The sequence below is a fragment of the Physeter macrocephalus genome, chromosome 16, assembly GCF_002837175.3.
Source record: "Physeter macrocephalus isolate SW-GA chromosome 16, ASM283717v5, whole genome shotgun sequence".
NCBI classification, from domain to species: domain Eukaryota; kingdom Metazoa; phylum Chordata; class Mammalia; order Artiodactyla; family Physeteridae; genus Physeter; species Physeter macrocephalus.
Genome location: NC_041229.1, coordinates 14,126,158 through 14,145,737, shown reverse-complemented (window position 1 = coordinate 14,145,737; position 19,580 = coordinate 14,126,158). Strand labels below are relative to the sequence as shown.

At 41.4% G+C, this 19,580-nt stretch overlaps 1 protein-coding gene across 1 annotated transcript in view; it reads left to right on the top strand.

Annotated features, from left to right (window-relative positions):
* Positions 1-1,307: 1,307 nt before the first annotated feature.
* UBE4A (ubiquitination factor E4A) overlaps positions 1,308-19,580 on the top strand; it is a 36,572-nt gene continuing 18,299 nt past the window's right edge. Inside the window, exons 1-10 of the mRNA XM_007124159.4 lie at positions 1,308-1,405; positions 6,182-6,343; positions 12,109-12,282; positions 12,888-13,000; positions 14,198-14,350; positions 15,232-15,391; positions 15,638-15,840; positions 16,043-16,234; positions 17,396-17,729; positions 18,801-18,921. Coding sequence (XP_007124221.1) covers positions 6,223-6,343; positions 12,109-12,282; positions 12,888-13,000; positions 14,198-14,350; positions 15,232-15,391; positions 15,638-15,840; positions 16,043-16,234; positions 17,396-17,729; positions 18,801-18,921 — 1,571 coding nt within the window. The 5' untranslated portion in view covers positions 1,308-1,405; positions 6,182-6,222. The remainder of the gene's footprint in view (positions 1,406-6,181; positions 6,344-12,108; positions 12,283-12,887; positions 13,001-14,197; positions 14,351-15,231; positions 15,392-15,637; positions 15,841-16,042; positions 16,235-17,395; positions 17,730-18,800; positions 18,922-19,580) is intronic.

Here is a 19,580-nt window from a genome sequence, read left to right as displayed (position 1 = left end):
CTCTATTTTACTGTCTGTCTCTATGAATTTGCCTACTCTGGGTACCACATATAAAGGGAATCATACCATATTTGTCCTTTTGTGTCTGGCTTATTTCACTTGGCATAATGTCTCAAGGTTCATAGCAAGTATCGAAATTTCCTTCCTTTTTAAGGCTTAATAATCATGTGTATGTATATGCCACATTTTGTTTGTCCATTTACCCGTCAATGGACATTCTGGGCTGTTTCCACCTTTCACCTATTACAAACGATACTGCTATGAACAGTGGTGTACAAGTATCTGTTTGATTCCCTGCTTTCAATTCTTTGGAGTATTTACCCAAAAGTGGAATTGCTGCATCATAGGATAATTCCGTTTAACTTTTTGAGGAACCACCAAACTGTTTTCCCAAAGTGCTCCACTATTTTACATTCCCATCAGCAATGCACAAGGGTTCCTATCTCTCCACATCCTCACCAAGACTTATCTTCTATTTTTTTTCATAATCACCTTCCTAATGGGTATGAGGTGGTATTTCATTGTGGTCTTAATTTGCACTTCCCTAATGATTAGTGACATTGAGCTTCTTTTCATGTGCTTATTGGCCATTTGCATATCTTCTATAGAGAAATGCTTATTCAAGCCCATTGTCCATTCTTTAATCAAGTTGTTTGGGTTTTTTGTTGTTGAGTTATAGGCTTTTTTATATAACTGGATATTAATTTTTTATCAGATATGTGATTTACAAATATTTTCTGTCAGTCTATGAATTGTCTTTTCACTTGCATGCTTGAAAAGTATGCTGCTTCCTTTGCCTTTGTGTACCTCAAAGTAACCTTTAGGATGTACTCGTCTTCACTTTACAAATAAGAAAACTGCACTCCAATCAAAGCATATCTTAACACATTTCCGGGTACCTAATAATAGTTCACAAGTTTCAGTTATTGTTAATGCTACTGTTATTGCTTCATACATAATAATTATCTATGAAGAGTTATAGAAGCTGTTTCAAAAAGGCCTAAGATCGGTGGGACAATTAGCGTAAGTCCACAGAGGCCTTAGCAGTGCCAGGGTTCACGAAGTCATATATGCTGCTGATACATGCGTTTCCGAGAGCCGCGCATTCCATTGAGCTCCACCACAATCCGCTCCCAACTCAACCTGACCCGCCCCCAATCCAACCCCAAATCCACTTCCGGCCACTTCCGCCCCGCCCAAGCCAATTAGCTCATGCGCAGTGGGGATGTTTGCGCGCCCGCTTCCAGCGCAGGGCGACACACCCAGCTTCCGGCGCCCAGATGAGATTCCGCAAGGCCCGGCGCCTTGTCATGACGTAAGCTCCGGTTGCAGTGCTGAGTCGGAAGTGGGAACCCTTCGGCCGCTGAGATTCTGTCGTGTCGTCGCTGCTGGCCCTCAGGCTCTGGTAAGAGAGGATATAGCTGGAGGGGAGGGGATCGTTGAGTCTCCAATGGGATTTTTTTTCTCCTAGTCGAACGCCAGTCCAAACCTCTGCACTCTTACCTCCTCCAAATGCCTTTTCCTGTGCTTTCCTAAACACTGTCTCTTTCATGAACTTCGACCCTGTCTGGTTTGGGAACCACTTACAGTGCTCCAGCTTCTGGCATCTCTGCCCCTCTTTGCCGTGTCCCTCCTGGGAAAGGCCGAATCCTGGCCTTGCGTTATCTTTGGTTTTCTTTCTCTAGAATGTGCACCGAGTGGGTGGGTCTCCCTCCGTGCCGCGAATCCCTTATGGAACCTGGAGGAACAGAATATAAAGAGTAGACAACATATGTATATGTATAACTGATTCACTTTGTTGTAAAGCAGAAAGTAACACCATTGTAAAACAGTTATACTCCAATAAAGATGTTAAAAAAAAAAGAGTAGACAAATAGTTAGGTGCCAAAGAAGAGAAAATTAAGCACGAGTCGCAGTAGTCAAACCAGTCGAATCCGTATGGCAAGGTGTTGATATTTCTAAAGGCAAGTGATCAGTTCACCACTCAAAACTCTCCTGGCACTCTGCTGCTTGTTCCCTCAGCAGTTGGGTTTAGAAGACATTTCTAAAATTGAGTAACCAGAGCTCAGGAGCTTATACTTGATGGGTCTTCTCTTTGGATTCAGTTTTTCACTCCCAGAACAAGGATATGTTTAGTCTCACTGCCTTGGTCTGTTTGGTCTCACATGGGAGCCGTCCTGAGATAAAATGGGACCCAGGAAGGAACGCTGTGTGCTTTGCGACTTGATGAGATCCTTCTAGCTTGCTGATGTGATGGAAGGATCTGTTGCCTCAACAAAGGCCTGAACGTGTAACAATGAAAACATTTTTTAATTCCTTTTTTGGTTTGATCTATGTGTTACTCACCAGGAAGGAGACCTTATGGAGTATAATTTAATAAAGCTTGATTTTTTAAATAGGTTTATTTATTTCATTTTTGGCTGCATTGGGTCCTCGTTGCTGCACGTGGGCTTCCTCTAGTTGTGGCGAGTGGTGGCTACTCTTCGCTGTAGTGCGCAGGCCTCTCACTGCAGTGGCCTCCCCTGTCGTGGAGCACGGGCTCTAGGTGCACGGGCTCAGTAGTTGTGGCTCGCGGGCTCTAGAGTACAAATTCAGTAGTTGTAGCGCACGGGCTTAGTTGCTCCACGACATGTGGGATCCTCCCAGACCAGGGCTCGAACCCGTGTCCCCTGCATTGACAGGCGGATTCTCAACCACTGCGCCACCAGGGAAACCCTAAAGCTTGATTTTGACAATCCTAGTTTTGTGAAGTATTCCAAGTATTTCTGTTTAAAAGCAATACCAAATCTGATGTTAAAACATTTATGTGCTCACCTCTTTAAAAGCTGACAGTACCCCTTAAGGGATTAGCAGTACTCTTTATAAACAAAAGATTGAACCAGGGGAGGGTGAGAGGATTTTGTAGGACTGGAGATAAGACAGCTTTTATAAATGTAGAGTCTTGCAGCATGTGTATAAGAGGGAAACGTGTTTTTAAAGGGGACATATTTGGGGAATTCCCTGGTGGTCCAGTGGTTAGGACTACAGTGCTTTCACTGCGGAGGGCTCAGGTTCAATCCCTGGTCAGGGAACTAAGATCCTGCAAGCCGTGCGGCCAAAAGTAAATAAATAAATAAAGAGGACGTCTTTTAAAAATCAGATCCAAAAACATCTAAGGGGATTGGTGGTTATATTGATTGGTTATTTGCCAAAGGCTGACAACAGGATAGTACTTTATCTTTGTATGGCAGTTGAAAGTAGGAGATTATAAATTCCTGATGACATTGAATACTAAACAAAATATCAAGATTCCATTTTATCAGACCTTTCTTTTGGAGTGGGTACTCTTTTTACATTTGTGTGATCATTGAACAAATCTAAACTGACATCTCCACAAAGGTTCCCATCTAGTGATCAGTCCTCCTTTTTCCTGTAAAATTTTCCTGGTTGCACAGTGTTAGCTATTTTTCTATGAAAATAGTTTTTGCACTATTACTTCAAATAGATTTGAAGTACATATGAGAAAGTTGAGCTTAGTGAGGTAGGCAAAGCCCTTTTTGTTTTTCAAAAAGACAGATAGCATAGATGACAACAGAGATTTATTTCCATTCTCTGTTCTACACGTTCTGAGATATCAAAGAGCCACGAGTGTCTGGCCCAATAGTTTGATCTTCCACTGCGACCCAGGACAAACAGTAAAACCCTTACCTTGAAGTAGGATTATGGGTGCTGCTATTGATTACAAGAAGGTCAGGAGTAATTACATGTAAGATTGAATCATTCAATACATATTTATTTGGGATTTTGTGATTATGGAATATGCCAGGTACAGAAGAAAAAAATAATCAGATATGAACCTGTGATCAAATTGCTTACCTTCTAGTAAGATAGAAGATCTACATTAGGAATACAGTGTAGAAAGTTATAAATCCTGTTAATATAGGTAAAATGTAGTGGGAAGATAGTTTATATACTGCAACAGTATATTATTGAAAGGAGGAAATAATGCCGTTTGTGATGATAAATCCTCTTTATCTCTCTTGATAGTCTTAAGAGCCTGTGTCCTATGTTCTGATTCTTAGTTTTCAACTCACTTCCTTTCTGCATAGATGGTGCAGGTGATGCATTTCCTTTGTACTAATCTGAACTCTTTTCTGTTGTATTGGCTTCCACAATGTAGGGAAATCTACTGGCTTTTTTTATAACTGAGAAGACTCTTTCCATCTCACATCTCTTTTCCTACATGTTGGCTTAGTTTTAGGCTAGGCCATCTCTAGATGGTAGAAAGATGGCAACTCCAGTTTCCTATCTTATTAGCCTAACAATCCAAGCAGGAAAAAAGAGTCCTCTTTTCTGTAGATTTAGCCAAAGGCCTGTAGCTGGTGTTCATTGATTCTGTTAGGCCTTGCTAGGGTCTTGTGCCCACTCCTGAATCAGTCACTTTGGCCAGAGAATACTGTGTTCTTTTTAGCCAGGCCAGATTCATATGCCCATTTCTAGAGCTAATGGGTAAGGTCATCCCCTTCTGTACACATGGACCGGGAATGGGTTGGATCCCCAAAGGAAAAATGTGGGTGTCATGTTGAAAAAAGAGGTTGATATTTTGCAGACAGAAAAATAACGAGAGCTCACTACACTTTTTGCATTCCTCTGGGTACCTCAGAATAGAGGTAGGGTGGTGGTCAGCTAACAGTGACACAATTCTTGGTGCCTCTGCATGAATTAGGGGTAATAATTAAGCTTATGCAATGTTTAAATGGGAGGAAAGACCTCTCAAGGATTGTTAATTCCAACACTAAATATGCTGTCTTTCTTTTCTGCATTATTAAGCTCAACTAAACTATATATAGTAAAAAGTAAAATACATAGAGCAACATCTAACAGTTCAGTTCCTTGAAGCAGTAAAGCCCAGCACCATGCTGAGACGAGACTAGACTGTCCTCCTGAGTCATTACAGCTCAGTAGCCATTAGCTCTTATGCAGAAAGCACGACAGAGGAACATGAAGCAACTGGTAGAGTTGCCTCAAAAGTGTCAAAAAAGTGTTAGTCTCTCTTCCTCCAAAAAATAAGGGTAACTTTTCCGACTTGCATTAGCTTTTGTTAATAGGATTCTGTAAGGAGTCTTAACTCAATTAATTAAAGGTAGACCGAACATTCTTTTTTTTCCTCCCACATTTGTGTCCCTGACCCCACTCCTTCTAAGGCCTCTGTCCTTGTAGCAGTTCAGCATCCTTGTAAGCAGAATATTCATACCCTTTGTCTCTTCTCACCCTTTTCAGGGTTGTATTTCTATGCTGTGGCCTTAAAATTTCAGAAAGGGGAGAAAGCCTTTCAGGGAGCTCTGCTCATCCCGTTGTGCCACTGAGTCCCCTTGGCACTTGGATGAGGAAATGTAATCAGAAGAGTACAAATGCAGGCGCAGTCAGCTCCTTTAAATACCTTTGAGGTATATATCTATTTCATATTATACATTAGGAATTTGTGTTTCTTCAGTATTGTAAAGTCAGATAAATAGGGAAAGTTAAATATAGACTTAAGCAAAGACCATTTAGTTTTTAGAGGAAAAAATATCAGTAGTCATAAGCCTAGAAGTAGAGATAGATTGCTTAATATAGATTTAAAACCCACGATATGCTGCTAATCTGATTCCTGTCCTGGTTTGCAATTCCACATCTGACATACAGACTTACATTTAGTTTCTGCGTAGCTGAGGAATTCCCAGCTCCAACTCTTAAGTCACAGAAGCCTGTGCAAGCGCCACCTTATGCTCATGGTGAGTGAGAACTAGTCGACCAGCCTAGGGATTTATGGGAAATCCATAGTTTTTGTCATATTATTTTTAAGTGCCACATTGTTGTTACAATTAGTAGCTGAGTTTCCTCTTTGACTTCAGTAATTCTTTCTATTTAATCTATTTTTAAAGGTATAGTAAATAGAAACATGTCAACAAATAAATGCATTCCAGCTGAACATTTTTTAAGCGTTTTGGTTTTAGCCACCCCCAAATCAAGCCAACTTGTCCAGTTGGTAGGTTTGTAACCATTTTGCCAAAAATTGTCTTGAATCTTGGAATAGGAGTTGGCAAGTCTTACCCAAACCCTTTTAAAATGTATTCAAGAAATGGGAGAAGAAACAACTATGATAATATTATAACTGTTGTGTTATCTGCCCTTCGGCGTCTAATACCTGTCCTTTCTATAGCCCCTCCCCCTAGGTCTGGATGGAGGATACTTTAAAGTGAAATGACAGACCAGGAGAATAACAACAACATCTCAAGTAACCCCTTTGCTGCTCTTTTTGGCTCCCTGGCTGATGCCAAGCAGTTTGCAGCAGTCCAAAAAGAGCAGCTGAAACAGCAATCTGGTAAGTGGATGGGCCAGTAGCAGCAGATGAGATGACCTAGAATGGGGTCTTCCCAAATTAAGTATTCTTTGGGTCCTTAATTGCAACTAGAATTTAAGTTTAGGGCAGAAGTGGGTTTTTTTGTTCGTATTTGTTGTTTGTTTTGTTTTGGGTTCTTCTCCCTGTCCTATCCCCTGCATAAAAAAGAGACTAGATAACAGGTGGTTCCAGAGTAACAGATGCCAGTCATGATCCCAAAGCTGTCAAGCTCTTTTATTTTAAAAATCACCTAGTGAAAGATACTTAACAAAGATACTAATTTTTTTTTAACATAGGAAACTGAGGTTATAGGCGTAGGTGTGGAAAGCAAGTCACATGCAGCTATAGAAAGCAGTTGTGTTGAAGGAAGAATTATAAAAGCTGTTTGACCTGTAGAGAAATAAATGAGATTTGTTCTTAAGCCAAGTGCTTCAGAGTCTATCTCAAGCAGAATGCTTCTTTCACTCCGTAGAATGGCCACTTTCATAACTTACTGCTTTCAGAACAGACATCTAGGAAAATCTGATCCTTAACCTTAATGTGAAAAAAATTAGGATAATATCTTACTAATCAGAAAAATGATTTTCCTCATCTGGGACCAAAATTAAGATCAAGTCTGCCTCCCTCCTATAAGGTAACATATGGACTGGAAGAAGTAGGATGGGGCTACCCTGGTGGCGCAGTGGTTGAGAGTCCGCCTGCCAATGCAGGGGACACGGGTTCGTGCCCCAGTCCGGGAAGATCCCACATGCCGTGGAGCGGCTGGGCCCGTGAGCCATGGCCGCTGAGCCTGAGCATCTGGAGCCTGTGCTCTGCAATGGGAGAGGCCACAGCAGTGAGAGGCCCGTGTACTACAAAAAAAAAAAAAAAAAAAAAAAAAAAAAAAAAGTAGGATGCTATTTCTCAAATATATTAGTCTTCTGAGGGTATTCACAATCTTTCAAGCCAGAAATTGCTCCCCTTCTGCTTCCTCAAAAAAGAATAATAGTGTTATTGTTTTTAGGAAAGGAGAAATGTTTATATTTTCCCTTTATTTTGTTTATTTCAGAAGTATTCAGACATGTAGCTAAGTTGTGGCCTTACTCTGATTAGGATTGAATAAAAAGGAAGTCAGGAGACTTCCCTGGTGGCACAGTGGTTAAGAATCTGCCTGCCAATGCAGGGACACAGGTTCAAGCCCTGGTCCAGGAAGATCCCACATGCCGTGGAGCAACTAAGCCCGTGCGCCGCAACTACTGAGCCTGTGCTCTAGAGTCTGTGAGCCACAACTACTGAGCCTGCGTGCTGCAACTACTGAAACCTGCACGCCTAGAGCCCACGCTGTGCAACAAGAGAAGCCACCGCAATGAGAAGCGCACGCACCACAACGAAGAGTAGCCCCTGTTCAACACAGGTAGAGAAAGCCCACGCACAGCAACGAAGACCCAACACAGCCAAAAATAAATTTTAAAAATGTTGTTAAAAAAGAAAAAGGAGGTCAGGGGAAGACACATGAGTAGTAGACAAAGTGATGGATGAAACAAGGGAGAAATACATGTAATGCTGACTTTTTTAATGTGATAGAAATAGGCAGCTCTGCGTCTCCGTCTCTGAAAACTTTCCCAGATTTCTAAAATATAGCATCAGAATGGGAAACCTTGGATTAAGAGATTGTAGGTGAGAATGGAGAGTGAGGAATTGGAAAAATAAGGAAATGAGAAAGTTTCTAAGTATGTGGTTGAGGGAAATTTTGCTAATCAGCACCTATTACTCTTGGAATTCAGAAGGGAATAGAGTGACAGAACACTCATCCTTCTGGCTATAAACAGACATAAGGCTGGGTAGGGTTGGGAGCACTGCAGGCACCAAGCAGTGGGGACAAATCAGGTGCATACCCTTCTGTTACTATTTTGGCACCTCATCATCTTAGTTTGTTTACAGTGAGTTTGTCAGGCCACCTGATCTAACCTGTTTTCCACCAGCAGTTAGTACTCTACCAAAACCTTTGGCCTCCTTTATTGAGCTTCACTTTTACTAAAGTCACCACAGTGAAGCAACTCTTGCTTCTTTTTTTTTTTAAGATATTTTATTTTTTATTTATTATTATTTTTTTTTAATAATTTATTTGGCTGTGTTGGGTCTTAGTTGCGGCATACAGGATCTTCATTGCGGTGTGAGGGCTTCTCTCTAGTTGTGGTACACAGGCTCCAGAGCGCGCAGGCTCAGTAGTTGTGTCACACAGGGTCTCTAGTTGTGGGGCACGGGCTCTAGAGTACGGGCTTAGTTGCCCCGCAGCATGTGGGATCTTAGTTCCCCGAACAGGGATCGAACCCATGTCCCCTGCATTCAAAGGAGGATTCTTCTTCTTTTTTTTTTTAATAAATTTATTTATTTTATTTATTTATTTTTGGCTGCGTTGGGTCTTCATTGCTGCGCACAGTCTTTCTCTAGTTGTGGCGAGTGGAGGCTACTCTTCATTGCGGTGCGCGGGCTTCTCATCACAGTGGCTTCTCTTGTTGCAGAGCTCGGGCCCTAGGTGCGTGAGCTTCAGTAGTTGCAGCATGCAGGCTCAGTAGTTGTGGCTCACGGACTCTAGAGCACAGGCTCAGTCGTTGTGGCTCATGGGCTTAGTTGCTCTACGGCATGTGGGATCTTCCCGGACCAGGGCTCGAAGCCGTGTCCCCTTCATTGGCAGGCAGATTCTCAACCACTATGCCACCAGGGAAGCCCCTCGAAGGCAGATTCTTAACCACTGGACCACCAGGGAAGTCCCACAACTCTTGCTTCTGCGAGTTTTGCCTGGACTTTTAGAGTTAACTGTTTTGTCAGCAGAGCAAAAAAGCAGATGCAGACTTGTGTGTAGCTTTTAATGAACAACCTACTTATATACCCCTTTAGCATGAGTGCCATTCTGAGAAGCTCTTGTAAGTTGCTTTATAAAAAATAAAACGATACAATCAGTAAGAAAAAAGTAACTCATTGGAAAAACAACAGAAGTTAGGAACAGGGACTTCCCTAGTGGTCCAGTGGTTAAGACTCCGCATGCTCCCAATGCAGGGGGCATGAGTTCAATGCCTGGTTGGGGAACTAAGATCCCACATGCCATGCCACACAGTGCGGCCAAAAAAAAGTTAGAAATGATTTATATATGGTAATCAAGTTACTTTAAAAATCCAGTCTCGGGCTTCTCAGGTGGTACAGTGGTTAAGAATCCGCCTGCCAATGCAGGGGACACGGGTTCGAGCCCTGGTCTGGGAAGATCCCACGTGCTGCAGAGCAACTAAGCCCATGCACCACAACTACTGAGCCTGCACTCTAGAGCCCTTAAGCCACAACTACTAAAGCCCATGCGCCTAGAGCCCGTGCTCCACAGCAAGAGAAGCCACCACAGTGAGAAGCCTGCGCACTGCAATGAAGAGTAGCCCCCGCTCGCCTCAACTAGAGAAAAGCCCGCGTGCAGCAACAAAGACCCAGTGCAGCCAAAAAAAAAAAAAAAAATCCAGTCTCACTAATAATTAGAGAAATGCCCATTAAAAGAACAATTAGGATAGTTTTTAGTCTATGAAGTTTTGTTTTTTTTGTTGTTGTTGTTTCATTTATTTATTTATTTATTTATTTTTGGCTGCATTGGGTCTTCTTCGTTGCTGTGCACAGGCTTTCTTTAGTTGCAGTGAGCGGGGACTACTCTTCATTGCAGTGCGCGGGCTTCTCATCACGGTGGCTTCTCTTGTTGTAGAGCACAGGCTCTAGGCGCGTGGGCTTCAGTAGCTGTGGCTCACCGGCTCAGTAGTTGTGGCTTGTGGGCTCTAGAGTGCAGGCTCAGTAGTTGTGGCGCAGGGGCTTAGTTGCTCCGCAGCACGTGGGATCTTCCCGGACCAGGGCTCGAACCCGTGTCCCCTGCATTGGCAGGTGGATTCTTAACCACTGCGCCACCAGGGAAGCCCCAAGCCATATTTAATGTAATTAAAGGCATACTGATCTATTGGATAGTTCTTTGCCCACTAGGATTCTGTAGGGAAGATAGTGTTGCTACTGCTGGCATTTTGGAATACAATTAATTATGAGTATAAAGAATAAAACTTTTGGTTTTTAAAATGTGGTAGATTTTATAGCCAGGGATTTCAGAATTCTGTATTTAAAATGTTTCCTGATACAACTCAATAGCAAAAAAAACAGAGTCTAATTTAAAAATGGGCACAGGATCTGAATAAACATTTTTCCAAAGATGGCCAACAGGTACATTAAAAGGTGCTCAACATCACTAATCGATTGGAAAAAAAAAATCACTAATTGGGGAAATGTAAATCAAAACCACCTCACACTTCTTAGAATGGCTATTATCAAAAAGACAAGAAATAACAAGTGTTGGCAAGGATGTGGAGAAAAGGGAATTCTTGTGCACTGTTGCTGGGATTGTAAATTGGTGCAGGCACTATGGAAAATAGAATGGAGGTTCCTAAGAAAAATAAATATAGAACTACCATATGATCCAGCAATTCCACTTCTGGGTATTTATCCAAAGAAAACAAAAACACTAATTCAAGAAGATATATGCACCCCCATGTTCATTGTATCAGTATACAATATCCAAGATGTGAAAACATCCTAAATGTCCATCAACGGATGAATAAAGAAAACGATGTAATTTTACACACACACGCACGCACACACGAATATTATTCAGCCATAAATAAAAAAGAAATCTTGCCATTTGCAACAACAGGTGGACAGTGGTTGGACCTTGAGGGCGTTATGCTGAGGGATGTAAGTCAGAAAGACAAATACCATATGATCTCACTTATGTGGAATATTAAAAAAAAAAAAAAAAAGAAACAAGCTGGGCTTCCCTGGTGGCGCAGTGGTTGAGGGTCCGCCTGCCGATGCAGGGGACACGGGTTCGTGCCCCAGTCCGGGAGGATCCCACATGCCACGGAGCAGCTGGGCCCGTGAGCCATGGCCACTGAGCCTGCGCGTCTGGAGCCTGTGCTCCGCAACGGGAGAGGCCACAACAGTGAGAGGCCCATGTACCGCAAAAAAAAAAAAAAACAAGCTGATAGATACAGAGAATAGATTGGTGGTTGCCAGAGGCGGAGGGGCGGGGGGAATGGGCAAAATAGGTGAAGGGTTTCAAAAGGTACAAATTTCCAGTTACAAAGAATCCATGGGGGGGCTTCCCTGGTGGCGCAGTGGGTTGAGAGTCCACCTGCCGATGCAGGGGACATGGGTTCGTGCCCAGGTCCGGGAAGATCCGCGGCTGGGCCCGTGAGCCATGGCCGCTGAGCCTGCGCGTCCGGAGCCTGTGCTCCGCAATGGGAGAGGCCACAACAGTGAGAGGCCCGCGTACCGCCAAAAAAAAAAAAAAAAAAAAAAAGAATCCATGGGGATGCAATAAACAGTATGGTGACTGTAGTTAACAGTACTGTATTGTGTATTTCAAAGTTGTTAAGAAAGTCGATCTTAATAATTCTTATCACAAGAAAAAAATTTGTAGCTACGTATGGTGACAGACGTTAACTGGATTTATTGTAGTGATCATTTAACAATATATATAAATATCGAATCATTATGTTGTGCACCTGAAACTAATATGTCAATAATACCTTAATTTTAAAAAAAAAAGATGTTGCCTGACTTGAGATGTTCACTAATTAGATAGTTAACTTATTTAACACCCAAAATTATCCTCCTCTTGGTTACATTTGTCATGTGAACTTGGTTTTCTCTTAAAGAGAGCATTGTAACTGTTAATGACTTACATTTTCTGGCAGATGAACTCCCAGCCAGCCCAGATGACTCAGATAATAGTGTGTCAGAGAGCCTGGATGAATTTGATTACTCTGTGGCTGAGATTAGCCGCTCATTCCGTTCACAGCAGGAAATATGTGAGCAACTCAACATCAATCACATGATCCAAAGGATCTTCCTCATCACTCTGGACAACAGTGAGTTACATATTTGTAGCCCGTGTATTTATTACTCTGCCCTTCCTGCTTAGGCTAGGGACTTGCTCCTAGAAACTTATTGTATCTGATGGTTAAACAAACCCATCATACTCCCTGGAACACAGGGTTTATATTTCAAGGAAGCTTTTAATGTGACCTAAAGCAGAATTTTGACACAGATACAACTTTCATTTCTATTTTGATAGTGACTGAGCCATGTAGCTACTGCCTTTACTACCTTATAAGGGAAATGGGAATGGTAGCTAAATCCATTTTCTTCTCAGAGGTGACCTAAACATTTAGATGAAAGCCGCAAGAAGGGTCAGATAGTGTTTCCCCTCTGTGCCGTATCTGTAGTTAAACCCCAGAATTAGTGCTGATGTCTGGGATTTACTCTTTAAATGTCATGGTGTTAGATTTATAACAAAGCACATACTCTTTGAGGGGTAAAAAAGATTTAAATCTTTAGATACTGCTCTGTGTGTCAAGATCATTCTGATATTACCTGAGTCAAACTTGGGGTTCAAGAGAAATGCCATCAAGATCAGTTGTCTGTATAAGACAGAAGCATTAGCTTAACCTACCAGATTAAAACCATTTCCCAGGTGATCCAAGCCTGAAAAGTGGGAATGGCATCCCCAGCCGTTGTGTGTATTTGGAAGAAATGGCAGTAGACCTGGAAGATCAAGACTGGCTTGATATGAACAACGTAGAGCAGGTACCATTCTTACATTCCTTACATGTGCCTTCAGCAAAAATTAGCCTTGCAGCTGAACTCTGCTCCCCTTTCTCCAACCATGACTTTGCTTAGCTCCATCTCTTACATTGTTTGTAGTGTTCCTCTTTTGGAATCTTCTCATCTACCATGGTCCCATGTCCAAATCTGCCCATCCTTTAAGACCTAGTTAAAATGCCATCCTGTTTACAGAGTTTTGCCATGTAGGAGTTATTTTCTCCTCCGGGCTCCGGCAGTAATCTCCATGCATATCCTATGGGAATTGTCTCTTTCTGGCTCCTGTCTTGGCTTCTTTATGAACCTGTCTTCTCTCTCCAGTAGACACTAATTTATCAAGGCCAAGGTCCATCTCTTTTTTTATATCTTTTCCAAAATCAAAACAATGCATTTTACCTTACAGGTGCCTAATTAACATTAAAGGAATAAAAGTTTGATAGGGAAGATTTGACAACTTGTAGTTTAACTTCATAATAGGGTTGGCCAAAAAGTTCATTTGGGATTTTCTGTACAATGGTATGGGAAAACCCAAACGAACTTTTTGGCCAACCCAGTACATTTAAACTGTGTTTATATAAGTCTGAGTGAGGTCAGCAATGATGCAGAGTAGTAGATTTCACATATGAGTTTAATCTCCGATTCGCCATACCATTCAACAGATATTCTTTTAATGCTTACTCTGTGCTAGGGGCTATGCTAGACACTTAAGCTTGCTTTAGGATAACTACATAAACAATTAGATTTGTATATGTAATATTTTCTAAAGTAATGATACACAGCCCTTTTTTCCCCATTTGTTCTACGTTCTGTGACTCTTATAATAACCTATGTCAAAATTATCTTTTATATCTTGATGTTCTAAAATAAACTTTGCAGTGGTCAGGGGAGATAAATTAGGAGTTTGGGATTAAGAGATACACACTACTACATATAAAATAGATAAACAACAGGGACCGACTGTATAGCACAGGGAACTATATTCAATATCTTATAATAACCTATAATGGAAAAAAATCTGAAAAAGAATAGCTATACATGTGTGTGTAACTGAATCACTTTGCTGAACACTTGAAACACAACATTGTAAATCAACTATACTTCAATAAAAAATACATCAAAAAATTAAAAATAAATTAACTTTGCATTGATTTAGTATTTTTGTTTATTTGTTTTTCTTAATAGGCTGTCTTCACTCGCTTATTACTTCAAGATCCAGGCAACCACTTGATTAACATGACCTCTTCTACAACGTTGAATCTCTCTGCTGATCGAGATGCAGGGGAGAGGCACATTTTTTGTTACCTTTATTCCTGTTTCCAAAGAGCCAAGGAAGAGGTAAAAGAATAATCCCTATTGAGTAGTCTATTGTCCTCTTGGGTATGACTTTAACACATAAGCCAAAGAATTGGATCAATGTCTTTTTTTTTTTTTTTGGCTGTGCCGTGCAGCATGCGGGATCTTCCCCAACCAAGGATCGAACCCACACCCCCTGCAGTGGAAGCACAGAGTCTTAACCACTGGACCACCAGGGAAGTCCCAAGATCAGTGTCTATTATATCAATTTATATACATCATATTACATCTGGAACTGGATATCAGAGACACTGTTAGTTTATCTTCTAAAGTTTTAGTCTCTGTGGCTTGGGGTCTACCCCTTACCCCAATTAACAAGTGCCTCCTATTATTCTCTCTACAAACGTCTTAATATATCACAGTCTTATTAAAAAAAGGTCTTAAAAAAAAAAAAAAAAAAAAGGTCTGATAGGGCTTCCCTGGTGGCGCAGTGGTTGAGAGTCCGCCTGCCGATGCAGGGGACACGGGTTCATGCCCCGGTCCGGGAAGATCCCACATGCCGCGGAGCAGCTAGGCCTGTGATCCATGGCCGCTGAGCCTGTGCGTCCGGAGCCTGTGCTCCACAACGGGAGAGGCCACAACAGTGAGAGGCCCGCGTAATGCAAAAAAAAAAAGGTCTGATAAATTCATTTCCACTAAGGTGTATGTAACAGAGTAGACTAAGCTTGATCACTTCCAGCATTAGAATTTCTAACAGTTAGGTGATTCCTTAAACCACAGAAAAAACTCTCATGGCTTTTCAAGCATCCACAGGAAAGCACTACTGTTTTGGGACACAGTGTCTTTTCCCTTGTATTTGCTGTATCTGTCCTTGTGCCAGGTCACAGAGCTAGCCTCTTCCCTCTCTTCATTGCTGTTTCCAGATTACCAAAGTTCCAGAGAACCTGCTACCCTTTGCTGTGCAGTGCAGGAACCTCACTGTGTCCAATACCCGAACAGTTCTCCTCACCCCAGAGATCTATGTTGACCAAAACATCCATGAGCAACTGGTAGATTTGATGTTGGAAGCCATCCTAGGAGGCCGTGAGTACATAAGCAACATCTATGAGCTTCTACATTTGATTTCCAAGTGTAACATTCCTCTAATTGCATTAGAAAGCCTCAGAGCCACTATGGTTCCAGCGTAAATTAAGGAAGAGAGCTCACACCTTGACCTTTGAGGTTGAATACCAATAGAATTATCAAAAGTATCAGAAGAGTAAAGAGCTGTGTGTAAAGGCATCTAAAAATTCTTATGGCCTCCTCTCTTTCTCTTTTGTCTTCTGTCAGATTTTGAAGGTGTAACTGAGTTTCTGGATGAGGTCATCGAAGCCTTGATACTGGATGAGGAAGTTCGAACATTTCCAGAAGTCATGATTCCAGTGTTTGATATTTTATTGGGCCGAATAAAAGATCTAGAACTCTGCCAGATCCTGTTGTACGCATATCTGGACATTCTTCTGTATTTCACTAGGCAAAAGGATATGGCAAAGGTAGGTCTGAAAGCTCATATGTATTCAGTTGAGTTGGAAGCTTAATACTCTGTGCTTCCCTATCCTGAGGGCAGTGTAATATTACCTATGGAATAAGAGAAAGATACATTGGTTGTTGTATAGTCTTAACTCTTTGAGGCCCTCTCATCCCATCATTTATCTCATCATACAGACAAATAACTAGGCTTGTCTTCTCCTGCAGGTTTTTGTAGAATACATTCAGCCCAAGGATCCTAGTAATGGGCAGATGTACCAGAAGACCTTGCTGGGAGTAATCCTGAATATCTCCTGCTTATTAAAGACTCCGGGTGTAGTAGAAAACCATGGCTACTTCCTGAATCCATCTCGTTCCAGTCCCCAGGAGATCAAAGTACAAGAGGCCAACATTCACCAGGTGGAGCTGTTTACCGGTGTATCCCAGCCCCCTGATCTTAGATTAAGTATCGTTTCCTCAGAAAGCAGATGCAGATAAGGCTGTTTGAGCCTCTTTGGGAAAGCAGATCAATCTGGTTGGCTCTCTACCATAATCATGTACAGAAATGGCCCTCTTTTTAGCAGGCGCTAGGAGCAGAGGACAAACCTTTGTGTGGTTTAAGAGTAAGCTGCTGCTCTTCTTTGCCCTGTGCTGTAGCACAGCTACCTGCTCTCAATCCTCATTTTTCTCACCAAGCTATTTCTTATAACTTTAGCTCCTAAAATCTTCTGACTGAACTCCATCTTAAAAGCCAAATTGTTTTCCTTTTCCTCCTCCTCCTTATGTCCTCTCTTTTTGGGCTTCTTAGCATAAATTATGGTGGAAGTCTGGCCAACATATGACAATAGATGGTTGAATTGGGGGCAGTTTAAATCTCCCGTCATCACAACTTTCTAAAGCAGGGGTTGGCAAATTATACCAGTGGCCAAATCCAGCCTGCCGCCCGTTTTTGTACATAGTTTTATTGAACCCAGCCATGCCCATGTGTATATGTATTGTTTATGGCTTGATTTCATGCCACAGTGGTACAGTTGAATAGTTGCTACAGAGACCATATGGCATGCAAAGCCAAAAATATTTATCATCTGGCCCTCTGCAGAAAAAGTTTACCATCCGCTACTCTAAAGCTATGTAAATGCTACCTGCAGTTTGGCAGCTCATCAGGAAACCTCTTATAAGTTCCCAGAAAAGGGCTTCCCTGGTGGCGCAGTGGTTGAGAGTCCGCCTGCCGATGCAGGGGACGCGGGTTCGTGCCCCGATCTGGGAAGATCCCACGTGCCGCGGAGCGGCTAGGTCCGTGAGCCATGGCCGCTGAGCCTGCGCGTCCAGAGCCTGTGCTCCGCAACGGGAGAGGCCACAACAGTGAGAGGCTCGCATACCGCCAAAAAAAAAAAAAAAGTTCCCAGAAAAAAAAAAATTTTTTTTTTTATTCAGAAATGGTGGCGTAAGGCACAGGGAGAGTGAGGGAGAAGATTAGGATTCGTGTATTTTTGGAAATTGCCAGTGGCTAAAATTTGAGAGTAACAGATATTAGGATTGTGAAACTGGAATGTTCTGTGGTTGTGTTTTCTGGTTAAACAGTTCATGGCTCGGTTCCATGAAAAGATCTACCAGATGTTGAAGAACTTACTCCAGCTCTCTCCAGAAACCAAACACTGTATCTTGTCCTGGCTTGGAAACTGTTTGCATGCAAATGCAGGCCGCACCAAGATTTGGGCCAATCAGATGCCAGAAATCTTCTTCCAAATGTATGCCTCGGATGCCTTCTTTCTAAATCTGGGTGCTGCTCTCCTGAAGTTATGCCAGCCATTTTGCAAACCCAGATCCTCTCGGCTCCTCACCTTTAATCCCACTTACTGTGCCCTGAAGGAATTGAATGATGAAGAACGAAAAATAAAAAATGTACACATGAGAGGTAAGGGGGAGCTGGTCTTCTCAAAACAGTGTGTGCATAACATCTAAGCCATTCACTTCTATATCCTTTTTCACAGAGGTCCCTCTTTCTCAAAGAAGATGAGGCAAAAAGAAAAGCTATTATGAGTTTTAAAAAGACAAACTTTTTTAAACTGTTATTTTTTAGATGTTGTCCTTTAATGAGACCTTCTTTCTGAATTTGGCGGACTTGGATATTCGCTCATTCATTCATTCTTTATGAAAATGAATGAAGTACATTCCCTGTCCTTTTTGAACTCAGAGTCTCCACAGGAAAGCAGATATGTTAACAGATCATCATAATATGGTCTAGGGCTAATCTACAGGAGCACAGAGGAGGGAGTAAATGATTAATTCTACAGAAGCTGGAGGTCTTCATAGCTGAGTCCTGAAAAATGAGCTGGGTTTATCAAGCAAAGGAACAAAGGATGCCCTTTATATAGAGGGAAAAACAAGTATGAAGGTACACAGCTGTGTGATGTTTTAACTAAGGAACAGTGAGAAGCTCAATGTGGCTGGAGCAAGGGGTAGGTGGGGGAAGGGGTATGGGAATTAGCAGGAAATATTAGCTTAGGGAGGAAGAATATTGGGGAAAACTCAAATAATACAGAGAAGGGAAAAGAAGAAAAATCACTCTTAATTCTACCACTCAAAATGAATCACTCAATCTTGATCTATTTCCTCCCAGTTTTATAACTCTTCTAATTATAAAAGTAACACATGCTCACAAGCAAATAATCTTAAATACAGAAAAGCACAGAATAGATACAAATGATCTATTATCTATCCCCTGGAAAAATCTACAGTGCTATCATTCCTTTTAATTGTTGGTGATTTCATGATCAAGCTAAAGAGATTTAACTGCATTTCTATGGACTGAGAAGCGAAATTACATTTTTAGACAAGAGAGTAGGAATGTGAGAAGATTTGTTTTTAAGAAGATATTACTTAATTCACTAATAGCAGGATGGAAGTTGAACTAGAATAAGGGGACACTGGAGCCAAGATAGATGTCTGTGGCAAGTCATTTACTCTTCCTTTTAATTTCTTTGAGGTTTGGACAAAGAAACCTGTTTGATCCCAGCTGTGCGGGAGCCAAAGTTTCCTCAGAACTACAACCTTGTAACAGAAAACCTTGTCCTGACAGAGTACACCTTGTACTTGGGATTTCACAGGTAACTCCTCTGATGTCATAAGGAAAGAACTGCTTGGTTGTGTTGATAACCAGAAGGTTGAAAGTGCGTCTTACAGATAACGATCTCACTTTATTCTGAAGGCTGACATTAGGATCTAGTAGGAAAAGGGCATTATATGCATTTATTTGTGTCTACATGAAGTGGCTTTATCCATATAACTTGAATTTATTTTTAATTTTTGACCTGTTAAACTTTTTAAAATTAAAGATACACTAGTATTTTTCTCTAAACTTGCAAATTTTTAAATCACTATCTTCCTTTTGTCATCTGCTAAAGTGGAATTGTTTTCATTTAACATTTCACATTCTGCTCTTGAATTTTTATTACTTATTACTCCTGATGAAAAAAGAGAAAGCTTTACTCTATGGTATAGAGACAAAATTGACAAAATTAAATGTTTAAAAGGTATTTCAGTAAGATCAGTAGGAACATAAAAATCTATGTATCAAAGATAAGGAGGATTCTGGAAGTGTAAAGATTTGAGAGCTAAAGTGTATGACTTCCAAAAATGGTCTGGTTCTGGCTAACCGTATGTCATGCTATGATTTTTTTTTCCCTCTGATTTAGCTGACTGTGACAAGTATAAATAAGGGGAGAAAATAGCTACTCACTCACAGTCTATAGGAAGGTATATTGAG